The sequence below is a fragment of the Anser brachyrhynchus genome (genome assembly GCF_964034855.1).
Source record: "Anser brachyrhynchus genome assembly, chromosome: 19".
In the NCBI taxonomy this organism is placed as follows: domain Eukaryota; kingdom Metazoa; phylum Chordata; class Aves; order Anseriformes; family Anatidae; genus Anser; species Anser brachyrhynchus.
Genome location: NC_137712.1, coordinates 1,928,998 through 1,947,781, shown reverse-complemented (window position 1 = coordinate 1,947,781; position 18,784 = coordinate 1,928,998). Strand labels below are relative to the sequence as shown.

Sequence of the window (18,784 nt, the reverse complement as noted above, 5' to 3'; positions counted from 1 at the left end):
TAGCTGAATTAATTAAAACTTCAGACTAATAAGGATTTACTATCTTTTTTTTACTGATATCGAAATGAAATTTAATAGTGAAAAAACAACCCTTCTCTTGCAAATAGAATTCTACAAGTATTGTACATGCACCTCAGAGAGTTGGCACAGAAACTCTTCTAACTAATCAGGCCATCCATCACCACCAAAGCTAAGCTACTTACAGAACAAACTCCACAGGTCTGAAAAAATTGCTTACCACAAATGTATGCGTGTATTTTAGGGGTATATTCCCTTGTATTTTAGAGACTTAAGGCAAAATAACAAAATGAGTTTTATTTATGCCTTTGGCAGGTTCCCTTGGCCTGCATCCAGCCACCCACCCAGCCGCTCTCTCACTCCCCACCTCAACAGGATGGGGGGGGAGAAAACACGATGAAAAGCTTGTGGGTTGACACAGAAACAGGAAGATCACTTACCAGTCACCATCACTGGCAAAAACAGGGAAAATTAATTTAATCTCTTCCTCAGGCTCAACTCTGCTCCTTCATTCCCCACTCCTCTACTTCCTCACGTGGCCCTGGGGTTCAGTCAGTCTGTAACAGCCCCGCTTCCACTCCTTCCTCCTCACACTTTTACTCACTAGTAAGGGTTTTGCCGTTTCTTAAATACGTTTTCCCAGAGCACCGCCGGCGCTGCTAACGGGCTCAGCTGCGGGGCTGCTTTGGAGCCGGCTGGAACCGGCTGCGTCCAGCACAGGGCAGCCCCGGCCCCTCCTCACAGAGGCCCCCGTAGCCAACCCCTCACCACAGACACCCAGCGCAGCGCAGGAAACAAAACCTACAATTTTTAAAAAGTCTCAAATTAACAATGACATTCTGTCCTTCAAAACAGTCAACATGAAGGTTTTTTCTTCCTGTTTCTCCGAAGATCTGAACCACCTGTGTGTTGGATGATTCTTCTCTTAACCTTCACAGCCCGCTCACTCCCACAGTGGAGCTGTTTAATTACCTCAGGACTCTGAGGTGCACTTCAGGCGAACACAGCTGCCCCATTACCTTTTACACAAAGACACTTACCAATCAAACCTTGGCAGATATTACACAAATTCATTTCTATGCAGACAAAGTTAAAATTACCATGATCCAGGTTACCTGAATATTCTTTGCTTTCTATGTATGCCAAGGGCTAAAGTTTTAAGGCTTATCCAATACTGTTCTCTGCACTTCAGAATTTCTCATACATGCAAGAAGGTTCGTGGCTTGGTATCTCTTTTCTAATACTTAGAGCTCAGTAACTACTGAAGTAAGGTTGTGTATCTATATATTATTGTTAGTGACAGCATTTTTCTTTTCCAAACACAAGCTGTGAAAAGAGATGAAAAACCTTTCAAAGGCTTAACATCAAGCTTGCTGTGTCTGTGCTGCAGCAGTTATGGGTTTGTTAAATCATTAACAAATAGTTATGTCAGCAGCAATTTTTTAGTATTGGAGACAGAGCCAGAACAAGATAAATTTTCAAGACAGATCGTACAGAACACACAGCAATACAGAAAAAGCAAGCTTGGCATTCGTTCTTGAAATAAATTCACCTGCTTCTTTTAGAGGACATGGTTGCATAACGTGCAAAGCTCAAGAGTGATGGGATACCTTATGCGAAAGGCAGGAAGGAGTAAAAAAATTTCAAAAGGAGAGCAGAAAACCAGGAAACCCCTAGTCATCTTGATTTGCAGAAGAACATGACTCCACAAATATCCGTATTATGAATTTAACAGAAATAATTCTATCAATAATCAGCAAATCTTCCTTCTAACTCAAATGTTTTTCTGAAAAACTCCATCGGGCCAGCTCTATATACTTCACACTACAAAAGAGACATCATAAAAGTATTTATATTTACAAAGCTAGGAAATTCTGCTCTAGTGAACACAACTAAATGCTTTCTGAGCATATGAACAATATCTCAAAATATACACTCATGGTTCAAATGTTCACATTGATTTCCAAGACCTTTCCACACCCATCTTCCATCTCGTAACAAAAAGCTTATTCCAGGATAATTCATATCTCCAAAATTGTAAGAAATGAGCTTTTCTGCCTCAGGGTTTTGCTACCAGCCTGCCCTTCAGTAAATTGGTTTTACTGAACAACTAATCAAGTGCTTCAGTTTTACCCCTCCTGTAAGTACATCCCTCACTTGCTCCTTCAGTAGTCTTAGATTTGTGGAGGGCACTAAAGTGACTCCTCATCTTGCTGTATAGGTTTTAAATATATAAATCTGGGTATTTCTGGTTGTGTTTACTAAAACAGTTCAAAAGAGATTTGCTTTCACTTTTTTCTTCATCTTCTGTTGTAGACGGATTTTCATTACAACTATTTAGTATAACAGAAATAAGCAAGAACATGTCCAGTATTGTTTATAAATCTGAATGCTGTGGCTTATGCCAATGATCCGTGCATTAATGAGCCTATAAGCACAAGTTGACATAATACAGATTTATTACAGATAAACAGATTTATTATTTATAGATAAACAGATTTATTGGAAGGTCTTCCATGTCCCAAAATCAAGCTCACTGCTATTCAGTGAGAATATCTCTCAAGGAGCTCTGTTATTCTCAAAACGTAACAGCTTAATCAGATTTTCAACATGTTTGAAGTTTGTTAACTTCCACGTTTGAAGGGGTCTGACAATAGTTGTAGGGATGAAATATACCTTTATTTCCTGTATTAGCTTCAGTAAACCATTTAAAGGTAGTTCTTAAAAATGCAATGAAGTGTCTATATCTGTGAGTAACTTCCAAATCCATCCCAAACCCTTTTCAGTGATTTTCTTTAACAATTCATGCGAAGAACTTGCCATCTACATAGAAAAAAAAGACCCCATTCTCAGTTGCACAACAAATTAAAAGTTCAGAAGGCTAGTTACAGCCTCCTACTCCACAGAAGTAGAACAGTGATAGGTTTTTTGCTAATTCCTTAGGCTTTCAGATCATTTGTTCGCTTCTAAGACTAAATCTAACACTACATGATGTCTGTTTTATATATACACACATTTACTCTTTCAATCAAGTTTATTGCAATAGGGATATTATTTTTTGTAAATCAATATTAACAACAGTTGTTAATTGTTATTCTTAAGAAACTAGTAAGTTGGAGGAAAAAAAATTCATTTTCACTCTGGGATCAGTTAATACATAAGAAATTACACTAGCCAAGCAGAATTCTGATTTTTTAGAATTATGCTTTTTTTTTCCTGTCTAAAGAAGGAGTAGTACTTTTATAAAAATAAGACTGTGACCACTCAATATCAAGATTATTTCTAGCCAAACAGACACATATACATACAGTCTACCCTTAGAGTGTTTTTAAAGAAGATTTTTATACTTCTGGCAGTTCAGGTTTAAAGGTCAGATTTAAACTATCACCATGTTTCAAAATGCAATCTGTGCAATGCAGCATAATGAAATGGTTCAGTAAAGGTGCTAGTGGAAATTCTTTTAATTAGGTCCAAGGCTTTTCAGTTGTCAACATGAATAAAGCAAGAAACATTCTATTCCAAACAGTGTAAGAAATAAAAATGGATTCACCTTTAAGAAAACGGTTTTGTTATAGAGTTGCAGTTTAGTACTTCTTGCTCCCCTGAAAGCAGTTAATTTCCCACTAAGTGGAAAAACAGTAACATGGGCTTCCTGCTTGTGGTAACTCGCTAACGAATGGACAAAACTAAATTCCTGACAGCCTAAAATATTCATTGACTAACACAAATGTGCAATACTAAAACAGCTATCAGATATGTAAGATCTGTTTGCTGCAGCCTACTGTATATTAGGCATTGCATCAGTCCTTCATTTAATAAAAAACACAAGTTGACAGAGTGAGCTTATGCTTTATTCCTTGTAATATGAAGCTCTGACTACAACTAAGCCTAGAAGATGACACTTATTTGGAAATACATGATAAATCCATAAGGGTTGCATAAAAAAAATTACTACCCCCTCTTTGCTATTCCTTGCAACACAGACGGTGGTGTAGGAGACTTGTCAGCAGCAGATGCACTTATTGTAATCACAGTCCTTAATAAATCTCTTTTTTTAATATTGACTATTTTAAAGGAAAGTAACTTCCCAGGGTGCTCTCAGGCTGCCAGATTTTCAGCAAGCTATCAGAAGCAGAAGGTGACGGAGGGACAGTTTTTCACATTTCAAGTAGGTAATCAGTAACAGTAGTAAACACCTTGATTCTCAGGTACCTGACCTAAACAATTCAGGAAGTCTGACTGCTAGTATTGCCGAGGTAAATCAAGGCAAAGAAATGACTTAATCTGATTCTGCTAGAACTCTCTCAATACTACCCAGCTCCTGTGACACAAACATTAACTGGAAAGACACGTTACTGTAGCCCATGTTCATTTGGATACTAGGAGTGAAGGAGTAATGAATACTTATTCAAGATTGCTGAGAATCAACAGTATAGGTAGCAACATCATTATCATGAAACTTGAACATGACCCAATACTTTAAACTGCAGAATAATCATAGGACGTAAAGGCACTGTTTTACTTCATTTTAAAGGCTGGGGGGAGGAGAGGGGCTTTAAAATATTTCCACTGGATTAATGGATTAATTACCCAATGGCAAATGCATCACACAGATGTTTTTCCTCGATGCTGAATATAGATAGATTTAATTTAGCAAAATAAATTTTGTGTATATTCAGCAGTGCATGAATTACTTACTGTTCACATTAAGTAGCAGAACTGGCAGAATAGTTTGACAAAACAGCCATTTATGAGCATGAAACTGTTGAAGACATTTTTAGTTTCTCAGATCATAAATGCATCTAATTTAGACTGAGACCCATGGGGAGAGAGACTCCCAGAAACTCCCCATCCTCCCAGGGAAGTAAAAAATAAGAAAAAAGAAAAAAAAAAGTATAATGGATTGGCTTTACAGTCTCCCTGCTGAGATGAACAACTTGATCCACTTACAGTTCCAAACACATGATGCATGAAAGAACTGACAGAAATTCAATTCTTGCAAAGAAGAGCAGCTGCTCTCTAGTGGTCAAAGCCAAATATTAAGCAGTATGAAGGAAAGGAAAAGACCTAGAGGAGAATACTTCATTATCTAGGTAACTAAAATAATGAAACAAAGCTAAAAAAGACATAAACACTGATCCCAAACGTTAATTACACAAAGCAACACGATTCATGTTTAGGCTTTGTTACAACAAATATTAATCCCAGCTGTATTTATATAGCAGTTGTGAAAAAAAATACACCATGTACGCTATTTGTGAGCCATGCCAGTTAATTGAATTTGCTGGCAGCACTTCCTCTGCTATGCTCCAACATCCTCCAAGATAAAATGTAGCTTTTAAATAGACCTGTGGAAAACTGAATCAAGAAATTTGAACTAATAAAACACAACTCTTTACTGTTATAAAAGTAAAGTAAAAGTAAATAATGAAAGGAAGGAAGTCTCTTAAAATTTATTACATTCCAAAGCTTGAAGTTCTGTGTTTATTGGTGAAGTCTCTTCTGATGTTCTACAGTGCGCCTACAACAGCTCCTTTAATGAAGTCTCATAAAATCTAATATAATACTTGATTGTTGACAAATCATATATATGTTTGAGGCCCAGCACTCACTGTACCCAGACATTTCTTACATAATTCCATGAAATTTACAAGTCTGTCATTTCCCGGGTTGTGGATAATGGCATGAGTGATGACCAGCTGGCAGATTTGGATGCTGGGAGTGAAATCAAAATGAAAAACTATAAAAAGCCAGAAAAATTCATGGAAGTAACTTTTATAGACTAAATGCTTGACTAAAGCCAAGATGTTCACAATCAAGATGGACCTTTTATCTACAGCTCACTGTTTTCGAAAAATGGATCACACCACAGATCATAGAGAAATGACGGGATGTCACAGTAGGAGGCACTGGGTATTCACCATTACTTGAATTTTTTGTCAAATGGACCAGCTTATATTGAGCTCCCTGCATATCAATTTTATTTCTCAACTACACATAAAAGGTATAGATCTAACTGTCAGCACAATATTTTGAACTAGTAAAAGAAATCCAGATTTTCCCCTGCCATTTTCTGCTAAACAGTCACCCTCTGACTTAAAAATATCCTCTTACACCCTTATTCACTTTACCGCTCTTCCCTTTCAGACTCTTTATTGAAGATGTTTACTGTGGGAAGTAACAAGCTGGACATATTTATGTCCCATTAAAGGGATACATCAAGCATTAAAAAAAAACATTTCTACAAGTTATTAAAAAATCAATTACCAATAACAAGTTTGAATGAGAAAAAATAAATTCATAATTATTTGCACTGGGCAGTGCTAGAAGTGAGTATGAAACAGTCCATTTAAAACCATAATTCAGGATATAAAATGTACAAAGTTCGTTAAAGCTCATCTAGAAGAAGACAGAAAAAAAACTTCATTCAGAAACAAAAGTTATTTTTAAATGCATTTTTTTTTTCTTTTTCATCTAATTGAAGAGGTAAAGATGATTTCAAATAATACTTCAAAATAATGAAAAAATAAGTTTTGCTTTCTTTTTTCCTGTTCGGATGTACCATACACTGCGTGTTTTACATCTGTTGTGTCTGTCCCCTGCTCGCCCCCCAAAAAAGATTAACTCTTCAGATGAACAAAAACTTGATTGTGCTAATCCAAAAGTGGGCTGCTGCAGCATTTCTAGCTTAGGTGAGCATTACCTAATTTTCATCAGTAGGCTTAAAAATATATCTGCAAATTTTCAAACATTATTTAACACTTCATAACACAAAAGAACTGAGGTAAAGCAATTTACTTAAAATAATGAAAATAACACAATGAGACACCTAAATGTACAACTGAACAAGTCAAAAGTATTTATACTTTCAAGTAATGGAATGGTTGAATAAAATCATTTCATACATACCACATCATTAGGAAGGCTCTGAAGGTCATCAAAAGGGGTTTCCAGTGTGTTGGTGTCTACGTTAAGAATCACTACATCTTCCAGGGCCATGCTTCTAACTTTCTAAATATGAGCACATTCAAGAGAGTAGAAAGGAAGATATAAATATGGAGAGTTAAATCCTGTGCATAAAGGACACAAGTGATAGCGTAACATCATGGTATTACAAAACTCAACCATTTTAAGTAACACCAACATTCCTGTCTGTCATCACTTGTTTTATTTATTTATCTCACAATGTTGAAAAATTAACCTGCAATTTGTGGACAGGAATTTCTAACGCTGTACATACTGAAATTTTTGAAACCACAGAGTTGCTGGTTGAGATTATTCAAGCAAAAAGTTATTTCAAGCACCTCTACTAATGTTTATCTTTACTCTAATATCCTGTTTGCAAATTTAGAAGCTTTTAGCTAAGTGAAGATTTCAAGTTTTTTTTGTATTTAGACATCAATTTAAATAACAATAAACGGTGGCTTTTCCAGTAGGTATGAGCTGTATTAAATCAAAAATGGGATCTGTTTTTTAAATTCTAGGTTGACCCTTGTATCTCCGCTGCAGACAAATTTACAACTATTTAAGCCACGTTGACACTACAGAGGTTAAAAAAAAAAACAACAACAAATTAAGACAAAAGCTCCACCATATCCTGATCCTGTAATGTTAAGTGAATCTACATTTTTGATACTGCTACCATTACTTGAGATCTCTAATCTTCTTTAAGTGTTTAAACCTTTGGTAACAGCACATACAGAAGAAAAGCATAACCTATATCTCACAAAAGAACAATCACTAGAACATTTGACTAAATAACTAAAGGTATCAGTAATCTAAGCAAATTTAAACATTGCCAGACTTCGTTTCCCTGCTTAAACGACAGTAAACGAATCACTGTTATGAAAGAGAACAATATTTATGTATTTATTTTAACACTTTTTCCACTAACAGCACAATTGAATTTTTTTTTGATTAATTGTACATAGCTAAGTCCACTTCAAATCTAGCTTTGTAAATTCAAAATCAGAAAAAGTGTAACTGCAAAATATGGTGATAAAGGAAATTTCCCACTGACGCTGTAAACAAACATTCAAGTACCTAAATACCTACAGTACTAAATGAGAGTTATTGAGGAGGTAAATTAACAAAAACATACTCATTTTTTAATTAAGATTTTGTGGGGTGGGGGGAATTGTTTCCTTTAAAAGAAAGGAAATAAAACGCTAAAACAATGGCAACCTTGAGCCTTAGGCATCTAAATAATTACCTTCAGTTTTCCTCTGTCTATAAATAAAGCTGCTGTGTACTTAAAGGAGGGGGGTGGAAATCAACCAAAAAAAGCCAACAACTATTAAAAAACACTTTGCAGACATTTAAGTTTAGGTCTTCCATGAGAATTTTCTTTGACTTAAATGGAAAAATATTACTTTTAATGCTTTCCACACAAAAAGCCCAAGTGGTGCATTACAAACCAGGTACTTTCCTCTCCATTTCAGGAACCAAAGGTCACTCTCATGGCTGCATCTGATAAACTCTAAAGCAATCCAGGAGTCTTGCTCCTTCTAGGAGTCCGGAAGCACCAGACAAACTGATTTGCTCCTTCCTGTTTCAGAAAATTAAAAATCGCACTTATACTCAGAGGAGTCTAAAAAGCTCCAACAAAAAGGTCTTGCAATGTACTTAACCAAAGCCAGAAGCTTGTCAAAATCAAGTGCTAGTAGGACAAGACAGAAGGAATTAAAACCTTCTCTTGAATACTGCCAAAGAAGCAACAAATGTGTTCAAACTTGTCAATGAGTGTTTTTGTAACTTTGATGGTGAATCTGCACCTTCCCTTCAGCACAACATTGGGATTTTCTGTAGCAAAGTATAGGCTTTTCACAAGCTCAAATCTGCCAAGGACCATAATACAAAACGATTCAGTTCACCATGCAATGACTATAAATGCTGATCAATGTAATCACCTCCACATATAGCCCAGAAATAACTGCATCTGAAAGGAAGGCTAATGTTAAACTCTGCTGCGCTATGCCTTTACAGAGCGAAGACCATAACCTTACTTTAAACTTCTTAATAGTTGTATTAAGACATGGGATTTCCCTGGAGACAAACCGTCAAATTTAATAAAACACCTGATAATAACTTGATTTATTGCATCCGGCATTATATTTGACCAAAAAAAAAAAACAAAAAAAAACAAAAACGACAAAACACAATTTTTCAGTGGTCCAGTTGTGCCTTATCCCAGAGAAATGCAGACTAACCAGTTCATCTTGATCCTTTTTGTCATCTTTCCTTTCACTATAATCTTTAATAAAGGTACTATGACATAAATGTAGTACCTATCAGCCCAGCTGAATCCGGGAATAAAAGCATTCACTCTGTTGCTGGAATTTCAGTAAAAACTCCCAGCATCCAACTGCACTCTTCCTATTAAATCCCACTGTACTCTATAAATCGCAACTCCATGTAGAATATTTCACAGGTAGGCTTTGCAAGTTGTCGCAGTTTTGTCAAAATATGAAGGGACCGCCACTAAGCTTTATATAGTTATATTCCATATTTCACAACTTCCTGAATGTCAAAACAAAATTTTACAAATGAATTGATACCCATTGAACAGAATGGGCTATATTCAATAAGTTCATATTTTGCAGAAAAACACATGGAGAAGCAAAACCAAGAAGAAATATGAATATTGCTGTTTGCTTATCCAAACTTGCTCCATACTCGGGATTTGCTGAGTCAAAAGATATGATTCAGTGAAAATGTGCATCACAGACTACTACTGCAAGCCTTAACCAACATTACCGGATTCCTTGTAGCCATAATTAATCATCTAAACCCAACCAAATCGGACTAACATCTACACCTGCCTTTTATTTTATATGTCTCTGTTTAAAAGAGCGGAGAGGTAAGGAAAGCTGGTTTAACAAGCACACTGAACCCATTGTTTATGGCCTCTATAAACATGGCTTAGTAAGAATTACTGACTTAATCAGAGAGAACTTATCTCCTGGTGAAAAGAGCACTTTAAATTTCAGAAATGGCACCTTTACTGTGAAAATCTCTTAACTTTTCAAACAAACTCCAGGGGGCCTTAAACACCAGGTCAGTAAATAAGCAGCAGTTAGTATGATCTGTCCTGCTCACAAGCAGCCAAACACTTGAAGTAATTTAAATGTTTTATGTGAAAGGTAGCAAAACCACTGAGAAACTATATGGAAATATTAAGGGGTGCTCCTCTGTCTTGCATGCATCATATGATAGAAGAAATATTCATCAATAATACCAATGCCAGTTTATACTAAATGTTATTTTATTATCACTATTTACAGCTGGCAGTTTTTTCTTTTCCTACTGTAAAAACAACTGAGCTAAACTTCATACAGATGAACAATGGTATTGGATACTTCCGTAAAAAAAACAAGAACAACAAAAACAACAACAACAAAAAAACAACCACACACACACCAAAACAGAAAAACACAAAAACAAACAAACAAAAAAAAACAGAGAGGTTTATGTATCTTCATTGCTAAATTGGTGCCAAAACATAAACCAAGATGATCATGAGGTTTCGCGACCAGACACAAATGGATCAACTTATTAAAGATGTTGCAATAACAGAGAAAAGAAAATTTACCTTCCAGTAATTATTTTGGAATCTTAAAAAAATCTTTAAAAAACAACACCTAGTATTTGTAGTAGCTATTTTGTACATTATACTTGAAACTATTATGAAAGTATGATCCACAAGTCTAAAATCCATTTGTTTAATGAGTTGTCTCTACTTAGTTAATAGTTTCCATTTATTTTCTTAAGAACGCCACAACGCCGCAGACAACAATGTGTCAATCTGGCTGCCAGAAGCAGGAAAGGCAGCGGATATAAAATTTTATTATTTCATGCCCCAACAGCAGCCAGAAGGACTTAATGAAATCACCCTCAGATTTACAACCTGAAATAGCTATTCAGCAGACAAGCGTGGTTAGGCTGGATGTGCCCCTTGACCTTGCAGCCCTTTGATCTGGCCCAGCAGGTGGCCTGCGCCCCCCTCTGTGCATCTTCCACTCTTCCGCCACCCCCGACCTTGATGTGCAGGCCCTGATCCTGTACAGGTGATTCTCGAGATCCTTATCACAAGCAGCTGTTGCTAACTGAGTGACAAACATCACTAGTGCTGCTCTAACACCACCGTACAACAGAAGCAAAACCTTCCGCAGTCACTGGTAAGCCTACTCGGTACCGCAGGATTTGGGTTTCTTCCAACGTGTCCTGCAGGCATCCCCCCTGCTCCAGAATCTCCCACTAAAGCACAGTGTTAGTTTAATTTTTCCAACAGTTGCATAAGAGACAGTTTAATAAGTAATTTCTCGTTTTTACATGCGTTTTACTCTTGAAACCACGTACAGCCATACTTACCATATTTGTGAGTACCGAAATTACATTTAATTTTTTTAAGATTTGGATTTAAGAACACCCAGTATATAACCCCATCATTTAAGCCCTGCAAAAAAAACCCTACACTTCTTCAGTTCTAGGTAGAAAATTCAGTGATTTACCAATCCTAAATGGCTTGAAAAAGCTAAATACTACTCTCCAATCAAAAAATTTCATTAGCAATTAACACTAGAGTGGCAGATGCCAGTGCTCAGGGTGTCTTCTGCAAACAGACAGCCAACAATTCCCCCAGTACTCCACGTGGCACTGCCAGCAGGAAGCCCAGGCCGATCTAAACTGTTTCTCAGAGTCTGTTAGCTCACACTCTGTGCCAGCTACCTGGCATATAATGGGACTGGACCACAAATAGTGCATACTCTTGTCTACCTGAAAAAGACACAAAAATACGCCAAAAAGTGCTCCCAGAACACATGCACAGGGTTCAGAGGGCTGAACACAGCCTTCTATTCAGCTGTGTAAGGGGAAGACTATCAACGTGAAATGAGATCAGCTGTTGTGTCCTAGCATATTAAAAATAGAAAGAATTTTAGTGAAACTTCTTTTCCTGACGTGAACATATTTACTCCTACTAGGTTAAAATAAAACAAAACTCTGCTCATGTCGGTTTTCTGATATGCACAACTGTCTTTCATGGTAAGGAAGAACTCATCCTGACAATTGCAATGCCAATTTTCACACACACATTCACTCCAGAAAATTATACAAGAATTAAGACTCCGAAGTCCCAGATGAAGTCCTCGAGTGACTGGGATCTTAAAAATAAAGAGATAAGTAAATATACTTTTCTCATCTTTAACTTCATTTCTAAATACTGCTTTTGTGCCCTGAATAGAGCACAATAAGGCTGGGCATTACTGTAACTTGCACGACGGAGGCCTGGCACAGAAGATTATACTGCCAGCAGCGTGGTATCTGACAGCTAAAAGGAACCGTTCCCAGTGGTAATGGGAACCACATGTGCCTGAATTCCAATAGGTAGTCTACTAGGTCAAGGGCATTCCTCTTCCATCAGCGCCATCACGCTAACAACCTTCACTACAGAAACAGTTGCCGAAACAATCGTTTACTAAGACAAAATGGAAAAGGCTGCCAGCTAAGTTTGACACCGCTTGTAACAGAAAGGCGAATTTAATATAACACGAATACTAAAATAGCATGCGGGATGCAGGTAGAAAGTAAGATTATGAAAGGGATGTGTTCATTTGATGGAGTTTCATCTTCCTACCTTGTTATTTATCAGTACTAAGTACTTATCTTCATCTAATATGAATTCAATTAGTTCTGTAAGCATGTTCCATTATTCATGTGATAGCTCCAGCCTTGCTTATCCAACAGCTTATAAACTTTTAGCCTTCTTTGAAGTCACTTTATGGATTGCTAAATGGAAATCTTATAAAGAATGACTAACTAGGTGATGATAGAGAAGCTGAAAAATAAGAGCACAAAACACAGCTTTATATTTTCTACCAAGATTTTCCCTCATAAATCAGCCAGAGCCCTCTGACCTACAACAGGAGATTATCTTATCTCACAGGAGAACATTTCAGTCACAGCAAATTAGATTTAACAGTCAATGGATATGCTTGATATTTTAATCATAAGAAAAATTTGTCATTTTCCATTAAAATAACTGTTCCTCCTACAGAGACCCATATAACATGGGAAACTGAAAACTAGCTAAGATGCTAACTAACTAGTTGAAAAAAAACCCTCTGGAGGTGCGACAGCGGGTGCATTTTGTTTTAAAGCATTGTAATTTTGACTGTATTTCTTCCAGAGGACCTTCTCCAAGATAAGGAGAGCAAAAGCACACAAAAGCAACACCAAAGCTAGAAAATTTTCCTACACTGCAAACTTACCCTTCCGTTTACACCACAGCTTCCCCTACACAAGTTTAGGCTTCCACTAACATTTACGCAGCACCGACAAATTATGCAATCAGGGCTGCTGGAGCAGAACCGTGTAACTGCAATTACTCCCCTGGGGCTGTACAGTAGAAGAGCCCACCTGTCTTAACCTGAATGGAAAGCTGGGGAATTAACCTCTTCTTCTGAAACTAGAACATGTTAATTGACAAAACACTTTTAAAGGATTATTTGCTGAAATTTCAGCATTTAATGAAAAATGGATACTGGATAATGACAATATTTTTATCTGCAGTTTTAAAAATTATTTTTGATGTGGAAAAAATAATACAGAATATTTTAAAAAAATACACAACTGGTGGAACCTGAGAAAAAATTGCTGTTGCTACTAGATTGTTATTCCAACACATAAAACATACGATTTTATACCTATGTACATAGAAAATGACAAACAGGAGAGTAAGCTTGAGGTAAACTAGTAATGCTCAAATTAGTTTGCCGAATGTTACCTTTCCCTTGCCCACGACCCAGCCCGATTATCCAGTATTTGCTAACAAACAACAGATACAATAGCCCACTGTGTGATTTCATTTTATTTTTCTGTGGCAAAAGCACAGTTAGCTAGAAGATGCATTTCTATCTGGAAGTATTCAATTTATCCTTCAGAGGAGGGGGAGTAGAGAAGACAGGTTTTTTTTATTTATTTCATTTATTTCATAAGGCACTTTGAATAACTGCGTTGCCAATGTGTGTGTGTGTTCCAGAATCTCCAACTATTCAAAAGCCGTACTGGATTTAGTACTAAACAGATTTTTTCGCAAGTTACTAAAATGGATGAAAGTTGGCTTCTCCAAGAACTCCTTTTTTTGAATTTTTACAGATGGAGTTTGGAAGGCCTACAGAGCCCTGCAATCTGAAGAAACTGAGACAAAGGAAGAGGTAATATTTGATGTAGCAAGGCAGGGGTGAGACAACGCAACTCCGAAGTGTAATTTATTATTTTTTTCTATACCCATTGCCAGGCTGACCACACAGGTCTTTCTGAGAGAAGATCTGTGAAAGCTGACAAGTATCTGCACTAAGATGTTATCTCATCCTCTACCAGGCCTTTTACTACTTTTTTAAATAGCTAGATACCCTAATAAGAATGCCAGTGATTACCTGGCACTGCTATTGGGCAGAAGAATTCTTGCTCAATATGAAAAATACATGCCAGACTACTCCCTAGATATCACTTTGGTTCTGCCTATGCAGTATTCAAATTTAATTATCAGAAATCCCTTTAACAAAAACATTTTATATACAAACAAATGTACATGTTGACATTTAGAATAATTGCTTATTCACTAACACATTGCACTGTAATTCTGTACTTTATTTAGCAATATAAAGGGCATCTGTGGTCAAGCAGGGGGGAGCCCTGCATATTCTATCTAGCTCCTCATGAAAAAGGTGACTTCTAAGAAATTACGTCACATTAATACTGTGAAAAAAGGGGAAGTTACATAGTATAAAAACCTCAGTTTTAAAAACACAGAGACATAGAAGATCATTATTATATAAATATGCCTCAGTGAAAGAAAATGTTTGATCAATATTTCCACAGAAGGTATAATTTTTATGGAAAATACAAAAACAAATATTCTAGTAATATGCATTACTTTGTGTGATGAAAAAATTCAGCATTGTAAATTGTCGTAATATCCTAAGCTTAAATTTCCAAACACAGGTATCTAAAAGAGGGACAAAAGTCAATTAATTTCCAAGGGCATTTGCAATGCCTACCATTCAACACTGTCTACTAATTTAAGTACCTACAAAAGGGCAGTGCTTTCTTAAAAGGAATGCCTCTTCCCATACCGAGCACATACACGGTGGTCAGACTTCCTGTGTGAAGGGGCACTATTAGTAAGGACTAGGATTTTCACAGGGATCTAAGTTAATAGCTTATGTGGTCCTCCAGATACTTTTGAGAAAAGTTATCAACTGTTTCACCGGGATTGGAAGCAGAAGGAAATGTGCTATTTCCATGCACACACACACAGTTAGCAGAATTACTCTGAATTGTTTATATATGAAGCTTTCTGCGAGGGCTGGTTTTCTGCCAGCTTTGTGTTAACATTAACAGCAAATTCCTTCTTTTCAAGGTCTTTTGAACATTAAAAAAATTACAAACTGTCTGCAAATGCCTACAAGAGAACTGTAACTGTCAACATTTTAGTTTAATATCAACTCCACCTTTCTGAATAGAGTAAAACTAGAGGCAGTAACTATTACAGGAAGCAACAGGATGGAGAGGGGAACACACCATGTCAGCTCATCGCTGACTGCTGAACTGCAAACAAACTATGCCCAGACAGTACAAGGTACCATTAAGACTCCCTTAAGTTTTAACAATATCATGCATAGCTAACTTCAGTTATCTGAACACTCCTACAGAAATTAACAGGACTATTATATTTTTAAGCATATGAACAAATGTAAAATTAATTGCAGAATTTGAGTCTAAATCATAAAATGACATATATTTTCAGAGATGTTTAGAAAGACTTACCTCCATCAAACTTAAATGTATTCCAATGAGGTAGGGCATTGGGGCACTGCAAAGAAGAAGAAAAACTTGCTTTACATTCTCGTAACGCTGGATTAACACATATGAGTTATAAAATTAGCTACAGGAAGAGACTGGTATACTGGATTAGACTTTAATATATAAATATATATATATATACATATATATATATAAACAAACCACATGTTAACAAAATTTTATTCCGTCTTTGAAAGACTTGTTTTACTGTGCAATATCCTCTCACTACCATAAGACTTAAATTTCTCTTGACATCAGAATTTCTAAGTTAAGACAGGTACTTAAAGGCAGCTATTAAATATATACATATAAATTAAAATATTGTGGTCTCTTAAAAATATTACAATTTTCAAATAAATACACAGAATTTTGCTAAACAGTATTGTTTAGGAAGATCGATCCAGTTGTAGTGTTAAGTGGCTAATTTAATGCATGTAGCACCCAGTACTACAAGCTTTAATCCTTTGACTATGGGTCCAGGCACATTTTAAATAACTTAGTATCAATCTTGAAATATTTACAATTATAAAGCAAGGATATAAAAATGACTTTGGAAGATTCTGAGTAAGTCCCGAATTATTGTGATATGTGCTGGTATCATTATTCCCTTCAGAATACGAAACTTAAATATATCAACAAGTTCTTACGCCAAATTTGTAGCCTCAAACACAGGTGTTTTACTTTTGTTATCAAACAGAACGCTAAGAGAAAGACTGATCTTTTCAGTCTTCTGTTCAGTGATGTTTGCAAACAGCAATATGGACTGTATAACACAGGAAGAATACTGAATCAAAGTTGTATCCTTGCATATACAGTATTTCTAATATTAAGCTTACTACAGAACTCCCACTCAACTAATCAGGGAAAGCTTATATTTGCATTGCTTATTAGAACATATCAAAGAGGATGCCAAAGCTGCTAATTGCAAATATGGCATATACTGCCTGTTAAACTGAAAGCACACAGACAGACACAACTTTTAAAATAGAGCCTCATTTGATTTTGCATACAGAAGCTCAAAGAGCTCATTTTCAATTTCAGATGAAAAAGGAGAGAAATGTCACTGTGCTGCCTTGGATTAAAATATCTTCCATATTGCTTTTATAAACTGGTGCCTACTGTTCAGTAAGGGAAGAACAGTGCTGAAAGAACTACTGCAACACACCAGCAGAAATCACTCTGCTTCTCATTTGGTGAGAAATAACTTTTCAAAAAGTACAATTTGTTGATAGGCATATTAATAATTAGCATGTTTATTAATATGCCACCAAAAACTGCTCCTCTGTTGGATGCTGTACCAAGAGATGTGAACAGCCTCTATATTACACATTCTGGATGAAAACACTTTTTTTCCTTCTTTTTGAAGACTTTAAACATATATAACTTCAGAGAATCATACGCGTTCATTCGTAGAATACCGAAGTGGTGTGTTATCACCTTACAACTTACTGAATTGCATTCGCTGGCAAGAATGCCCCTGCCCAAACTTCACCCAGTAAAGCACTTTGTGATAGCCCAGAGAGACTGCTGAATTGTAAACTAACTTGGTGCAAGTGCTGAAGACTCTGCTTCCTTGGGAATTCCACAGATGAGAACCAGAGCATATATCCAAATTCTTGGATACAAATTTTTACTGTACAACATGATATACACTTACTACATATGGATTGCTGCTCAACTGAGGAGTATTTATTTGTAATTTTGCATGTTTTATTTGTGACAAACATTATCTCTTTCACCCACATCTCTTCATTTCCAATGGCCACATTCCAGGAGCAAGAAAATACCCAGTAATATCACATTCAAAGTATAAACCATTGGTTTAGCTGCCAGCTGCACAAATGCTCAACTTCCCTGTGTGCCTGGCTACGCTGTTGAGGACTCCTCCAGTATGCACTGAAATGAATGTGTTTCTAATTAAGTAGTTTCAGGAACACGACAGCTTCAATCTCAAAAATACAAAGTCTGAACCTCGGCAGGAAGTCTTAAGACTGCAAATGTCCCATCTAGTGGAACGTTGGCTAATGTAATGAAAGGAAGCAGGAAGAGTGCAGTATTCCAGAAAGCCAGCCATTTATTAATGTGGCCAAAAGCAGAGCCTGTCACCAAGCATAGGAAAATCTGACTCCATAAAAGTTAATTAACTCTATCATGTCCATCTGTCACCCACCCGGTTTATCAACAAAACAATGAGAATGCCTAACTCCTTAAAACCACGCATACCCAGTAAGATTTTATGGAACTACAAGATAGGCTTTGAGACACAAGGATCGATTTAGGATGCAAAAAATTCTCTTTTCAATTTTCTAGTGCAAGTCATCACGTGTAAAGACAATACAGCATATAAAGCTATTACAGGGACTGAGTAAAGGCCACAGTAATCTAACTTTTAGCAGTGTTTTCAAAGCTGTTATTTCTTTAAACTTGTATTACTACATACTAAATGATTGCAGCCAGATCCTTAATGTGCTACACAATGTATATACGCTTGGACAGACTGGAGAAAGCAGAAGGAACAATTTGATGCTAAAGCACTATGAAGAGTGGGTTTAGCTTACACATTCATAAATAATTCATATACTTATATATATAACACAATAAAATAGCTCAGATTATTGTGATCAATATGAACAAGCAAACTTTGAAGCAGAAATTTGTTAAATAATGTGCTACTTTTGCAAACATTTGTGTTAGCTTTATGAACAGTTGCACAGATTTCATTAAGGGCGTGAGGTAGAGCACAAATACAACACTGAGCATTTCTCTGCGAAATGTTTAACAAACAGGTGATAGGGCCTGGATCACGGGACACTGAGCCATGGCACCGGTGCACAGAAGGTGACAAGCAGACCACGTACATGCTACAAAGGGCTCTGGAAGATGAATAGCATTTGTGATGCAA

General features: G+C 36.4%; 1 protein-coding gene across 10 annotated transcripts in view; it reads right to left on the bottom strand.

The window, feature by feature from the left end:
• Positions 1-18,784, bottom strand: part of DENND1A (DENN domain containing 1A) — a 194,465-nt gene that overhangs the window by 74,266 nt on the left and 101,415 nt on the right. For all 10 annotated transcript variants that reach the window (XR_013940918.1, XM_080561943.1, XM_080561938.1 and 7 more), the window contains 2 exons: positions 15,847-15,892; positions 6,928-7,029 (listed from right to left, as the gene is read on the bottom strand). Coding sequence is in view for 9 of the 10 variants with exons in the window: in XM_080561943.1 (XP_080418069.1) it covers positions 6,928-7,029; positions 15,847-15,892 (148 nt within the window). In the remaining variant the exon portion in view is untranslated. The remainder of the gene's footprint in view (positions 1-6,927; positions 7,030-15,846; positions 15,893-18,784) is intronic.